Source organism: Lepisma saccharinum, chromosome 14 (genome assembly GCF_977018435.1).
Source record: "Lepisma saccharinum chromosome 14, izLepSacc3.1, whole genome shotgun sequence".
Classification (NCBI taxonomy): domain Eukaryota; kingdom Metazoa; phylum Arthropoda; class Insecta; order Zygentoma; family Lepismatidae; genus Lepisma; species Lepisma saccharinum.
In genome coordinates this window covers 76,545,061-76,559,504 of record NC_139242.1, presented here as the reverse complement: position 1 = coordinate 76,559,504, position 14,444 = coordinate 76,545,061, and the positions used below count along the sequence as shown (strand labels likewise).

At 36.0% G+C, this 14,444-nt stretch overlaps 1 protein-coding gene across 2 annotated transcripts in view; it reads right to left on the bottom strand.

The window, feature by feature from the left end:
- Positions 1-8,319: 8,319 nt before the first annotated feature.
- The window catches only part of LOC145999052 (uncharacterized), a 29,121-nt gene continuing 22,996 nt past the window's right edge, over positions 8,320-14,444 (bottom strand). The window contains exon 5 of one of the 2 annotated variants that reach the window (XM_083135994.1): positions 8,320-9,741. In XM_083135994.1, coding sequence (XP_082992120.1) covers positions 8,552-9,741 — 1,190 coding nt within the window. In that variant the 3' untranslated portion in view covers positions 8,320-8,551. Of the gene's footprint in view, positions 9,742-13,999; positions 14,075-14,444 lie in introns of those variants that run through there. The other variant, XR_014443359.1, reaches the window with a different exon arrangement.

Sequence of the window (14,444 nt, the reverse complement as noted above, 5' to 3'; positions counted from 1 at the left end):
GATTGGCAATGAAGCATCACAATACAGCAAGTCACATGTGGGGAAACACCAATTTCATCCTGGATACCTCTGATTGATGTAGTACACATCCAAATATTTCTTACAGATGGTGGATTCATCTGTCACAGTAATTTTCCAAGAACAACGGAAGTTGTGGGAAATATATACAATAAATAAGAATTGAGGACTAAAAGTGGTAAATGTTGTAAGTGCCAAAAGCAAAAGTGTTGAGAAATTGCATCGTTCAACACATCAGCCCGCAAGAACGCTCACACTAGTGACATCTTTACATGCCCTTTGAACTACTTACAGGGCTATCAGCCACTTTTCACGTTTACCACATTATAAAGCATGGCACATTTCACAGTTTAACGTGGAAAACGGTGTTTGAATTATTTTGGTACTACGTCGTTTACCAATTTTAGTCTTCAATTGTTGTGGTAAACCAGGTCAAATTTTCAGAATATTCCACTGCAGAGGAGATCCAAGGGGACATCACCTGGAATGTGGATTTGTTGTTCCTTAGGGATGCATGTTTCATTGTACAACTTCTTGTAGCTACTGCATTCGAATTCTTTGTTGATATCGCACAGTAGAAATGTACTTACAGCAAATTCAGTTTGTCGGAACAGGAGTTGAAGTCCCCTGTTACGCAAAAGTATCAGTCAACAACCTAATTACTGCCTTTGTACTGTTCAACATGTTCGTAGCTGTCCTTTTAGTGCCAATTCCTACTGTAAAATTTTTACTGCTCTGCTTTCATGATTTTGTTTCTCTTTCTTCCTTTTCTCTGTTAGCATCTTCCTTCAGTTTTTTGCCATGGGCTTCTTGGCATTTTCATGAAGTTAAAAAAAGTAATCCTGCCAATGACTGGTATAGACCCATTATGAGATTCCAATAATTGGCATCATCCCTCAAACAACATGTATGCTAGGGTTACGAACTTTACATTTTAATGCATAGCTCCACTAAGTATGCTGATAATCAGAATACATAGACCAATGCTTTAGGTAGCATATATATTTCAGAAATAATTATAAAATGAAACAATGCTTTTAACTTACTTTTAAGACAAAGTGCTAAAATTCAAGGGCATGCAAACTTCACTCTCTGGGAGCTAGCCACTGAACAAATGCTGACTGTTGGTGGGAACCACTCAACATAGTCTTAGTGACTACTAGAGGTACCACATAAAGTGTTCCCAAATTCTTAATATTGTTTCATGAATAAAAGAGTGCCAATACCCTACATTGCAAAGATTGGAAATTTCTGAAACTATAATCCATGCATTTCTGGCTTCCAAATGTGGCTTCTTCTATGTAAAGGTCTGTTTGAATATTTTAAGTTGATGAAATTACCTTTCTTTTTAATGATAGAAATTTATTCCTTTCACACAGTTCATTGTGTTAGCTGTGCAGCATGTGATGCAGCCATTGTGTGTGGAGGATTAGTTGTGTTTCGTTATTCCAAGCACTGGTGTACTCAGGTGGAGGGGTGGAAAGCAGAAAGAACTCTGGAAACACCAAAGTAGTTAATGCAAACTTACCTTAAAATAACTTCTGATTGCCATTTTTGTCTTTGAACAACTTTTAAAACCAGAGTTAAAAATGGTAATCCTACCTAGAAAGCAGCTACTTTTACAACTCCAGCCCCCTTAAAAATCCTGTATTTGCTAGTGGTTTGGAGTGAGTGAGTGTCCGTGTGTGTGTGTGTCATTGTAAATTCAAGAAAGAACAGCATCACCTGGAGCATGCATTTTTGAAGTCACGAGAGACTGCTGTACTGAATAAATCATTTCATATACATATTATGATGAATATGTATAAAAAAAGGCAAATTGTTTCAAGAAGTGTTTGGCCTAGTTTTTAGTTTTAAACATGTACTGTAATTGAGTTCTGTTTTCTGCACCACTGAACCTAAGAGTAACGGGTTCATATATAATGTCATGACATGTTAGCTGTCAAAACAATAAAAGAAAAAACATGCATGGCAGTTTCAAATTTCCTAGGTGCAGATGTACTCATAATGATGATGACAGTTTTATCAAAACACATAACAATGCATTTGTACGAGGGGCAGTCATAAAGTTAATTTTATCACCAATAGCAAAAAGACATAATGCAAGAATTCTCTATGCATGAAATTGCTATGCGATTCCATTTTCAGAGGCCCTAAACTTAAACTGGCTTAGTAATCCTTGATGCCACTACAGGGACAAATTCAACATGGTGGGTGCCACCCGTGCAGAAAGAAGAGCTTCGTGCTGTTGTTAGTTTCATTCACTTGAAGCCAAGAATATTCATGCCGAGGTGGCAGAGGTGCACAGAGCCAATGCGCCAGCATATGATATATTGGTAAAGGGGGTTAGATGCTTCAAATGTGGACAAACAAGTCACAAAGACGAACCACGAACTGAATGGTTCTCTCTCACTGAGTAACTAAGCATTATGGTACAAGTGGAGGCACTAATGCTAGAATTCTGACATATCATCATTATTGATGCAATTGTGTAGGATGTCCATATTAGTAATGGGTTTGTTTGTTTCATTATCCACAATACACTGCATATGCCGAAAGCCATGGATTCTGAGATTGCTCACACCCATGCAGAAACACCAGACAGGACTTGGTGAGGGAAATGCTGACACTGTGCCAGGCCAACACAACAATTTCTTTGAATGCCTTATCATCGTGATGCTGTGATCAAGGCAATGAGTAAATAATGGGAACACATACATTCACCACCACCAAAAAATGCAGCCATCTTCTGGGAAAGTGATTCTCAATGTTTCCAGGAATTTGTATGGCATGCTAAAGGTCAAACCATCAACAGCAGTTATTATCGGGGCCTCCTCACTAAATTGCAAGATGTTATCAAAGAGAAGCACCAGCATCCTAAAGAAAAGGGCCGGCCTTTGAGACAATGCATCCTCATTAGACAGTGACATTTGCTAGCACTTTGAGCTATGAACCTCTGCCTCACCCACTTTACTTGCTCAACCTGGCACCCAGCAACTTCTTCCTCTCCTGAAGAATGCACTTCATCATCAGCATTTCCGGTGTGGTGAAAATGAGATTTCTGAATTGAGCACTTACTCGACATCCGAATTGCAAAATTCTGCAATCGGAGGGTCTGGCAAATGCTCTATTGCTGGCAGAAGTGTGCTTTTTATCATGTTCTATAAACTTATTTTCCTAAATAAATATAAATATTTGACTCTATAATGCTTTCGAGTAAATAACGGGCATCTTGTAACTATGGTTTAAAAGCAACTTTGAACATGAAGCTACTGAATGTATTTTCTAAATTACTACAAAGTACTTCTGTCCAAGCACAATCTTTACACAATGTAAATTAACCAGGGTTCCCACGTGGAGTCAAAATGTATTTTCCCCAAGTTTTCCAAAATCTTCAATTTATTTTTCAGAGTAGTCAATACACAGTGAAATACTGTTGTAAATATATTTTACATAGCCCACATTCCCCCTCACCTTATTTTATTATTATTATTAGCTTTCATTTAATTTTTATTATTTAGAACTGCTTTTGGCTAATCATGACGATGATGATGAGTGATATGAAATTGATGAAGGCACAGACACTCACAAAGAAAACCCATACCCAGGTCAGGATTCAAACATGGGACCTCTGGCTATTATTATTATTATTATTACAGATGGGGCAGATTAATTGTTACTCTTGGTATTAGTAATACTAGTGATAATTTTACCAATCTGATATATTTATAAGAAGTCTGTAATTACATAATATTCTGCCACTTTGTTATTATTCTTATCATACAATTCGTATGTAATAGTTTTGTAAAGTAAATATCTAAATAATACACAATTCTAAACCCTAGACCACTAACTCATCGTAATTTTTATGAGCGCAATTGTCAGAACTTGCAGTTTTGAAGAAAGCATGTTTTCCTGTACACTGCCCTTACTTTTACTTTTCTAATTTTCTTAGAAAGTCTATGCTGAGATGGGTTGCAATTGTCACGTGTTGTTGGGAGTGGCATCAGAAATTTTGTGAGGGGTTAGTGACTATGTATATTTTACTTGTGCGATCTAAGGGGTTTTGTTAGTGCTGCAGGCTCAGGCACCAGGCTAACGAGGTTTTAGTGCCCAGACTCACAGCCAGTATAATCCTCTGTAGTAGTTTTGTTTTGTGTAGAGTTCATGTGTGTTTGTGATTGTCCTAGTCGCAGTCAGTCACATGTGTAAGAAAAGCAACGTTAAATAAACAAAATCAGTCAATGATTGGGGAGGTCCAAGTGCCGATACAATGAAGATACTTATAAAAACCAATGACAGTAGGAGGTAATGAATAATGTCTTTTAATTGTAATTTAAATTTAAAATCAAATTGATAATTTTAAAAATACTTTACATTTCGAATATTAGAGAGTATTTTCATTATTGACAAGAGAAAGTTTAATTTGCAATTTTTTTTTTAAAGCAACTTTCAGATGTAATATTTTGGACCCCAAATTTTGTATTTCCAAGACAGTTAAGTAAGAACGATTCTAAACAAAAATATAAAGGTAAATGAGAAACTAACAAAATTACGAACGGTTTTGTAGATACATAAAAAATAAAGTATCATCATAAAATTTACAAAGGGTAAGTGAACACATTTCTCCCAGTAAGGGTAGTGTTGTTCTAGTTAAAGAGAAAACTCATTGTATCACTTTGAATGACATATGCATGTGAATATAATTAAGGACTAAGGTTGCAGATATTTGTAGGAGTTCAACACCTTTTCAAACTGTATTACAGCACACAAGTTAACATTTCAAACATATCATATATAATAAATATTGATAATGGTTCCAAATATTTAATGATATTTTGCAAGTTTAAAGGAGTATTTGGAAGTACTTTAGAATTCTGGAAACTGTTGTGGGAGTAAGTTTCAAGGTTAGACAAGCTAAAAAAACACAAAAGTTTCACTAAGTAGTATTTACTAGAGAATTTATGATTTCAAAAGTAGCCTATTCAAACATTTTGCATTGAGCAGCCACTCTTGGTGTCCTGTTTTCTAAGACACACAGTTTTAATGGATTTCATGGGTTACTTGAAGGGGGTTTTGTGCTTGGGACCAGATGCATTACATGATCGGTTGTTAGAAGCATTAGGGATATTATAATGCTACGAGCACTAAACCTGACCCACCTAGCATTTAGGGATCTACAGGGCCGGATTAACCTATGTGCAACTGGGGCAATTGCCCCAGGGCCCCCACCAAAAGGAAGCTGTGAAGGGCCTCCAACAAAAAAATCTTTTAACCAGCTGGCTATGCTTGTGAAAAATTACATAAGAAGTTGTATTTTAAAAATAAAAAAAACTTCAATATTGTCGTATGTCTACACTCTTCTGGATCCAATTGTTGCACAGCTCTCAGTCGATCTGTTTGTAGATATCTGAAGCTCAGTATACTTTATACCATAGATTGATTTGGATGTGGTGTGGAAATAAGGCACACTTATTCAAACAATCAATTCTCAGATACGATTAAGATAATAAATAATCCTACGAAGTACATAACTTTCTTTTGTTAATAACATCGTTTTAGAACTGTGAGTTTTTCTACGGAAAAAATTTGTGGAGATACTAGCGCTCTCTCTCAGTGCATAAGTGAACTACGGGTCATCTAACTTTAAGCAGCGCAGCGCTTTTGTGAACCATGCTAACATAAGCTAACCAACGGCGGAATGAGTTGATTGACTGAATCCTCTTGACTATCAAAATGAACCTGAAATCCACCTCTCACCTAGTGAACATTTCAGAGTGGAAAGTTTTCTACCAGTGATTGATCAAATCACCTCATCACTCGCAGACAGGATTTTTCCCTATGAAACCGTTGCAAAGAGGTTCAGTATTCTAAATGAACTTGCAGTGGCAACTCCATCACAAATTACATCTGCAGCTCGCGAGCATCTATGAGGAGGATCTGGAACCCTCGCTAGAGAATGAACTGATACAGTTTACACACCTAGTAAGCAGTAGCAATGTCAAACATCAGGAAGACATCCCAATGGAACTGTCTATGTATACTAATGGCTAAAAATATGGAAACAGCACATTATAAATTAGTAATAACAGAATGTAAACAAGCCAAAAGTCAAGTGGAATATCATCTTGTCCCTTTACAGTAAATACCACTGCATATACATCCTTTAGTGCAACACAAACTAAAAGTATCTGTATAGGCCCACTGCAGTTCAGTTCATGGCTGGTGCAGGATAAATTTTAATCTCATTTTTCTTCCTTTCATGGAAAAACACGACAAGACTTTCTCAGTCTAAAAAGGAAGGATGGTAGTTAAAAATATCCAAAAATGAAAAGTCGATTTGGGGGTGTTTTAAGCTGTTCAAACTTGAAATTTGAGCATTTGAACAGTGTATTCAAATCTCACTAAGTTTGAACTTTTGATCATCTCATAATATGCTACTGTCTTTCCTCTTTACAATGAGCCCCTAAATATTAGTTCCCAAAATATATGCAATTGAAAATTGTGTGAAAAATGACTTTTTGAACAACCCTCATATAACACATAATCATCATATTTCACCAAAATCCTTTCACAAGTCTTGCTTTTGGAGCAAAAGAAAGCTATGTACCAAATATCATCAAAATTTGTGACTATGAGGGTGAAGTCCTGCCTGATTTGACATGGAATGACCCACCCATATTAGATTCATGAAGTAAAATAAAACTGAAAAGCATACTTTCTCTATTTTTTTTATTTTTAAAATCATGCTGCATGTCAATAAAAGTAATTTCTATTCTATATAAATAAAACCTACCTTCTAGTTATGGAAGTACTGGGGTAGAATTCAATATTTATAGTTTCAGGAAATCCTGAACATTTCCAGACATCAATGGAAAATGGCAAATATCTAAAATGCTGACAAAATTAAGAAAGTAATCCTAAAGTATCCAGCCAAAACATTCTCAGTAATTATAGAAATAATTACTGTTGTAGAGGAGAAGGTTTAAATATGGGTTTTGGAGTTATCAGCTCTGCCGGGTGCTTCAGTCTGGCAGAGGCTATGGGAAATGGTTATCTGTCAAGGACAAAGGTTTCAGCGCCAATTCGCAAGAGAATGTGGTGGTTAGTTTCGGCCTTGGATGCTGTTATAGAATTGCGACCTCCGAAAACTTTTTGCAGGTATGTTTTAACTCAGCGTTTTCTGAATTCTCATCTGCTTTGTATAGGTTATGATATTAGCGGTACATAAAACAAATGTGGGCTTTTATAATGCCATGATTTGTTTGTGAAATATGTACCACAGAGAGCGAAAATAAATTGAAGAAGAAAAATAGTGTGATGGTCTAAATATGGGCTATGACATGAGGTCTAATGTTGAGATCACATTTTCAACAAATATTTGGATGTTTTTCTTAATTTCGATTTTTCCCATTCCGCGTGATTTTTAATAGCTTTTGTGAAATTGCCACTAGTAGCAAATATTTAGACCACAATTTTCAAATACATCATTTTACCATTTTTTGGAAATAGCTTTTTCTTTTAAAAAAAATGGAGACCTTCTATACTTTAGCATGCTATTACATTTTTAAGTATATATTTCATAGATATGCATTTTAAAGGCAGGTGCTTGATATATTAATTTTTTTCCTCCAGAAATGACAATATAAAAAGGGGGGCCCATATTTAGACCTTTTCCTCTACTGTGTAGAATAATTTGGTGGATAACAAGAGCAAGTAAAGTGTTAAGGAAGACATATGAATGTACTTATTTATATGTTGACAAGTTTTCTTGACTTCCTCAGAAATTTTGTGACCTGTGCTGCAGCCAACTCTGAGAACTGGCTAACATGATACTAGTCATGATCTTGAAACTGAAACTGCAAAACCACTGAGTGTGTGAATAAAGCTTGTACAACCATCAACATGAGCCGTTGTAGCTCAGTCGTTATGGCATCTAACTGCCATGCGAGACACCTGGGTTTGATCCCCAGCGGGGGAGAACCGGGATTCTTTCCACCTGTTCAAGCTGCTCCGGCTAAAACCCAGCATCGTATAAAGTGGGTACCTGGAGGAAACTCTGGAGGGGGTAAAGGCAGGCAGGGGCATGGTGCTGATCACACCACCCCCACCTTCGGCCGTGATCAAAAAAGTGTCGGGCTCCAACTGCACACTTCCTATATACCGTCATGGCGTGGTGCAAGGCACAGGGAATCACTTTTTTTTTCTTTTTACAGACATCAACTTCAATTGCAGTTGAAATGAGAACTTTCCCGAAAATGTACGATGATGAAAATTTATACAATTACTACATCTACTCAAACTCTTTAATTTTGTCATAGAATTTCATACAAAGGTATAATTATTTACAAGATATATGGAATAATTGATTTGTATAACATATTAACTTTAACATAAAAAAACTGATTTTACACCTTCCCCAATATCAATTCAGAATGTGAGGCTCACATAACTGTTCTCCTCTTAGTACCATAAGCTGTATCAAAACAATACAAACACTTACAATTGACAACATCCAAAAATATCAGGATGATTAACACTTCTTAGTTTTCATGTGACATAAAAGCTTCTCATTAGTTTTAAACTTTTTACCACACACGTTACACTTATATAAATCCTGAGGTCTATGTAAATCCATGTGTCTTCTTATGTTCCTCTTTGATGCGAACCGTTTTCCACAATTTTCACATACAAAAGCTTTCTCTAAGGTATGTACTCTCTGATGGCGCTGCAAGTCAATATTCAATGCAAAACTCGCCTCGCACAATTTACAAGAAAGAGGCCGTTTGGCAGCATGTGCAGTGTTGCAATGATACCTGAAACTGCAGAACTGTACAAAATGTTTAGAACATTTATCACATGTATACTTGGCAAGGGACAAATGAGAACGTATATGTTTTTCAAGATTTGACTTTTGTGAAAATAGCTTCTGGCAAATATCACATTCGTACATATCAGTGTTAGTATGTGTAACACGATGTCTTTTCAAGTGAGTTTCCCGCAAGAATTTCTTCCCACATATATCACATTTGTGCGGGCGTATATCTAAATGATAACCAATGTGTCTACGAAGTTCATGGTTGCTTCGGAAGCAACTTCTACCGCATATATGGCACATCAGCTCGTTTTTTAGATAAAAATTATTTTTACATTTGGATTCTTGTTCGTCAATTTCGTCATCATCTGCATAACAGTTTACACAAGACTCACATTCTTGCCTTTCACTTTTAAGCAGCTTACTTGCATTATCACAGCTCTCGCTTTCATCTGATGCACCCATACTTCCATTTGGCTCATCTGGGATCAAACAACCACACACGTAACATTCAGAAGTGTCCTTACAATTCAAGCACAGCTTGCATGCTTGCTTGTCCCCTTCACATTCTTCCTTACATGTGCATTTCAACTCGTGAACATCAAAATGACATATTAACTCTTCTTCATCAAAAAAATTTTCACCACAAAATTTACACTGAAGTATTTCACAAACTACATGCAAGTTCATGTCTTTATTCAATTCGTTCCTTGAAGCAAATACACTGCCACATACATAACATCGCAATCCATTTGTTCTATCACAGACAGCATCAAAACAAAAACTTGAGCAGTTAATATGAGGTCCTATATGTCTCATAGCATCATGATTCTGTATTATGTGCCTCCAAAATCTTCTTTCATGCCTTGTTTTATAAGCACATATTTGGCATGTATATAAGTTGCAGTCTGGAATTGTAACATAAAATATGTTACTATAATACATTAGCTGAAGGAAATTACTGCAAGTTGTTCATTACTTACCCCATTATTATTTACTTTATCAATCAACATTTAAGCTCAACTTTTATTTAAGCACAATGCAAGTATGTTTCAGAAGTTGAGACCTGCCTACTTGATTTCATGCAGTCAGTACAAGTACAGATTTCCAGTACAAGGTGAGGAATTGAATTTACAAATCACACATATACAGTAATAAAAACATACCAAAAAACTGAAATAAGGAAATATATATATTGATGAAGGACCAGGCTCCAAGAAAGATCCGAGCCTCGAGAGTCGCTCACTCTTTGGGACATTACCCCCGAACAGTCACCCCAGGCCAGGAAGAGGAATAGCAACGAATTCCACTATTTCAGCTGAATAACGCCGCATCGCTGGGTTGCAATCATCAGGAAGAAGCAGCGAGCAGAGATTGACGCAAGGCAATGTCAGCAACTTCCGGCACCAAATCAAGATCGATAAAACCCCATTTCAGGAGACAACCGAGAGAGAACTAAGAGATCACCACCCTCAACAACACACTGAGCAGGAGGTTCCCACCAGAGCTGACCAAGGTGCCGTTCAGTAGATGCCACAGTCGCCAGTAAGCTGAAGAAGAGCCCTTCGGAGCATCCGAGAATCTGGCCAGCCCCTTGGGACCAGCCTGCTCTACGATTGTCCACGATCATCGACGAAGTTCAGACACTACCGTCGCTTCTCTTGCAATACGATACTCATTATTCCAAACAATATTTTTTAGTTTCTGTTTCACTTCATGAGAGAAATGAAGTGAAACCGAAACTAAAAAATATTGTTTGGAATAATGAGTATTGTATTGCAAGTTTTGATGTTGAAAATTGATATCCTAGTGTCCCAATAGAAGGTGCCACAGATGGCTTATTGAGATGAAGGTTAACCCAGTAGAATCATGGTAAATGGTTTGATCGTTTACTGTATGTGCAAATTACAATTACTTTATATTTGATGGCAAAATCTATCAGCAAAGTAATGGTCTATCAATGGGAAACCCAGTATCTGGAATCATCTCCAGCATTTTCCTTCATTACATAGAATCTCCAATTGTTAATGAGATAGGTGCGGATATCATACTCTACATCAGATATGTAATTGATGTGCTAATTATTGCTAAAAATGAGAACACCAACATGGACGTATTTAAGTTGTTAAATGAATCCCATCGTCGCATAAAATTCACTTGCGAACCCATGAATAACAATGTAATTTCTTTCCTTGATCTGCAAATTAAGACAACTGACACAACAATTCAAACATCAGTCCATAGGAAAAATTAGCAGGGGAAAAATACATCCATGCCAATTCAGAACATTCACGTATAACAATGGATAATATATTTTTAATTTTTTTTCCTGAGAGCACAAAGACTATGTTCTAATAATAAGGATATCAAAAATGAAGAAGAAAGGCTTTTTAATATAGCAAAAGAAAATGGTTTTCACACTAACAGAATAAACCAAATCAAAAACAAGTCGCAAGAGAACTAAAGGAAAAGAGAAATACAGACAAAGATGAAAAATCTGTTGAAAAGAAATTTGTGTGCATTCAATTCCACATGGGATTTTCACATAAAATTGCCAAATTTTTAGAAGATTTAATTTCAAAACTGTTTCTAGATCACCAAGAAGTTTGGAATGTACATTTAATGAATTCAAAATGAGAAACTCTCTCATGTTCAAAAGATTATGTGGAACAAACAGCAAGGAAAATGGCAATAAGATGGCACGAACACGATTTGGACATTATAAATCTAAACCCAAGAACAGGTTTGTCAACTCATATCATCGAAGAGAAGCATTTGATTAAAAAGAGAAGGGTTTTAAAAAGATTAACGGGAAACACAGAGTTGAATGTCTGGGAAGCTTCGTTCATTGCAGAAGAACACTGGAATAAATAATGAAAATGGTAACATAGATCCAGGATGGAGTTTTCTTTTTCACAAATGGAGTAAGCCACCATCTTTAAAATTTAATGTAACAGAAAACATCAAGAGACTTTGTGAAAACAATGACGACTTTGAATTACCTGATGATATTTGGGATTTTTTTTTATCTGGAATAAAAATAAAACAGACTGCTTTTTTCACAGTTAAGTTGCTATATTACAACAATGTAACATTGAGAACATCCATTATATAACGGATTCTTTTTGTTTAAAAAATTGCTAACCATTGTTTTAACTATATCTTTAGTCAAAATGAAAATAAATGTCTGATGAAGGGAGCGTGTGTTCTCCTGAAATGTCACAACGAAAAACTGTTTTCTTATGCTTGTAATAACCGTAAACTACAGGAAAATACAACTACAGTCCACAGATAATTTTCGTTAGTGAAATGTACAAGTGCCTTCACGGTATGGTGCAATGAACAGAGCATAGCTTAACCTTTGTCATTTTAATTCTGTTGACCCTGCAGTGTTATTGCATGTCCATGAGGACTGGCTGAAATGTCTTACGTTGTGTGTGGCACAGAACGGGCAACACATAGAGCACATCTTGTAAGATGCCAAATTTGAACTTCAACTGTGAAAATATCCTCACCAAATAAAAATTAGGGGAAAAATAACAGCATATTCTTATTTCTGATAAAACACACATGTAAAATGATATGCTACATGACCCGCTTCCCATTTGAAAATCTGGATGTAATTCCAAGGTGACTGTTTTCAAGATGGCCACCATGATACACACTAACCCCATCTGGTGTGGCCCCACCCCAATTACCCATATCTGAAATATCATCACCCTCCATCAAGTCGTTTTCAAATTAAAAGGGTGGTGCCGGACTTTTGCCACACCCTGTATTTATTGCTTGGCAATTTACAGTGTGTAGTGTTTTTTTTTTTTTTTTTTTAAAAAAAAAGCCAAATTAAGCACTACAAGATTAAAAGCAAGATTATTATAACTTGCAAACTTGTTTCATTTGCCTATTATTCTTTGGAGAGATTAATTTCAGTTGTTGAAAAATAGTAACCCTTGGAACCTCAATTTTTACTCCCATTTAATGTCCTAATAAAGCAGAATGTTACAAAATTGCCTCTCATTTTACATTATAAGTTCTTTTGCCAGGTTTCTCTGCAAAATGTACAACTGAGGTTCCATTCCTAATGTATTTTCTGCAAGTTGAATAAAACTCAGCCAAGTATGAAACAAGGAATGTTCACCATGCCATAGTTTACGTCTTTGTCTTATTCTTACAGCTTTTTAAACAACACAGTATGCAAACGCATGTGTCTACTCAAACTTTTCATAGATATATAATGCTTGTCGCAAACATCACACACGAAATCTTTGTCTTTTGTAATATGAACTCTCTTGTGACGCTCAAGATCGATTTTCAATGCGAAAGCAGAATCACAAATGGGGCAGTGAAAAGGCTTCTTCGAAAGATGCACAGCTCGAAAGTGGTACAAAAGACTGCACTGCTGGGAATATCGCTTCAAACACTTGACACACTTGTACTGCGGACTGGACAAATGCGTCATTATGTGTGTCTCCATGTTTAATTTCTGTGTAAACAGCTTTTGGCAAAAATCACACTCAAACATATCCTCCTGTGTGTGTATCTTCTGGTGCAGAAACTGCTTTCCACACTGCTTACATCTGTGTGGTCTATCCATGTGATATTCAATATGCTTTTTAAGCTCATGTTTACTTTGGAACCCTACTTGGTTGCATACATGGAATTCAAGTTGTTCCTTCACGATATATTTTTCACTCTCACCATCTTTTTCGCAATCTATGCAAATCTCACACTTGTATTTGTTCATTTCGGTCATTTCCCTTGCATCCGTTCCACAATTTTTGCCTCCATCCAAACTTAAAAGCTTCCATTCGTGAATGATCAAATAACCACACACACAACATTCAAAAAAAATCATAACTTTCCCAGCACATACTACAAACTTGCTGATTATAATCACACTCTTCTTTACACTTTTCACATATGCTGCTGTGCATGCTAGAATGTCACAACAAACCATCTTTCACTGAAATACTCTTTGCAAAACCGACACTGAAATATTTCCAGCGCAAGATGCAACATTGTATCTTTCTTCAACTCCTTTCTTGATGTGAAAATAGCATCGCAAACATAGTAATGAAAATCACTTCCCCCTGTTGCATATTGCATCCAAACAATGGACTGAGCAATTCATGTGTGCTCCTACGTGTCTCATCGCATCATGATTGTGTATGTGCCTCTTGAAGATGCTTTCAGTCGTACCCTGATAGTTACAAATTTTACATGAATATAAACTTCCATAATCTGGAAATGCAAACAAAAACTTGCATTACAATAATTTACAAAATGATTCATGCAATTTAGAGCAAAATTCAACTACAGATCAGGCCATTTTGCCTCGGTTTTTTGAAAAGCCCAACCAGAGTTTACTTTTTACGATAAAAAAAAGCAAAACAAAAAAACTAGATAAAACTGTGTTTTATTGGTTTCTTTCAGGCTATTCTTAAAAATATATATTTTTTAAAAATGAAATACCACTTTTAGCTGGTAGCAGAGTGGATAAAAATTATGATTTTTTTGATTTTTTTTTAAAAAAAATTTCTATTTAGTTTGGATTTTTTTAAAAAAAAAACATGCTTAAAATTGCTTGTATGATTTTTGACTCCATACATAT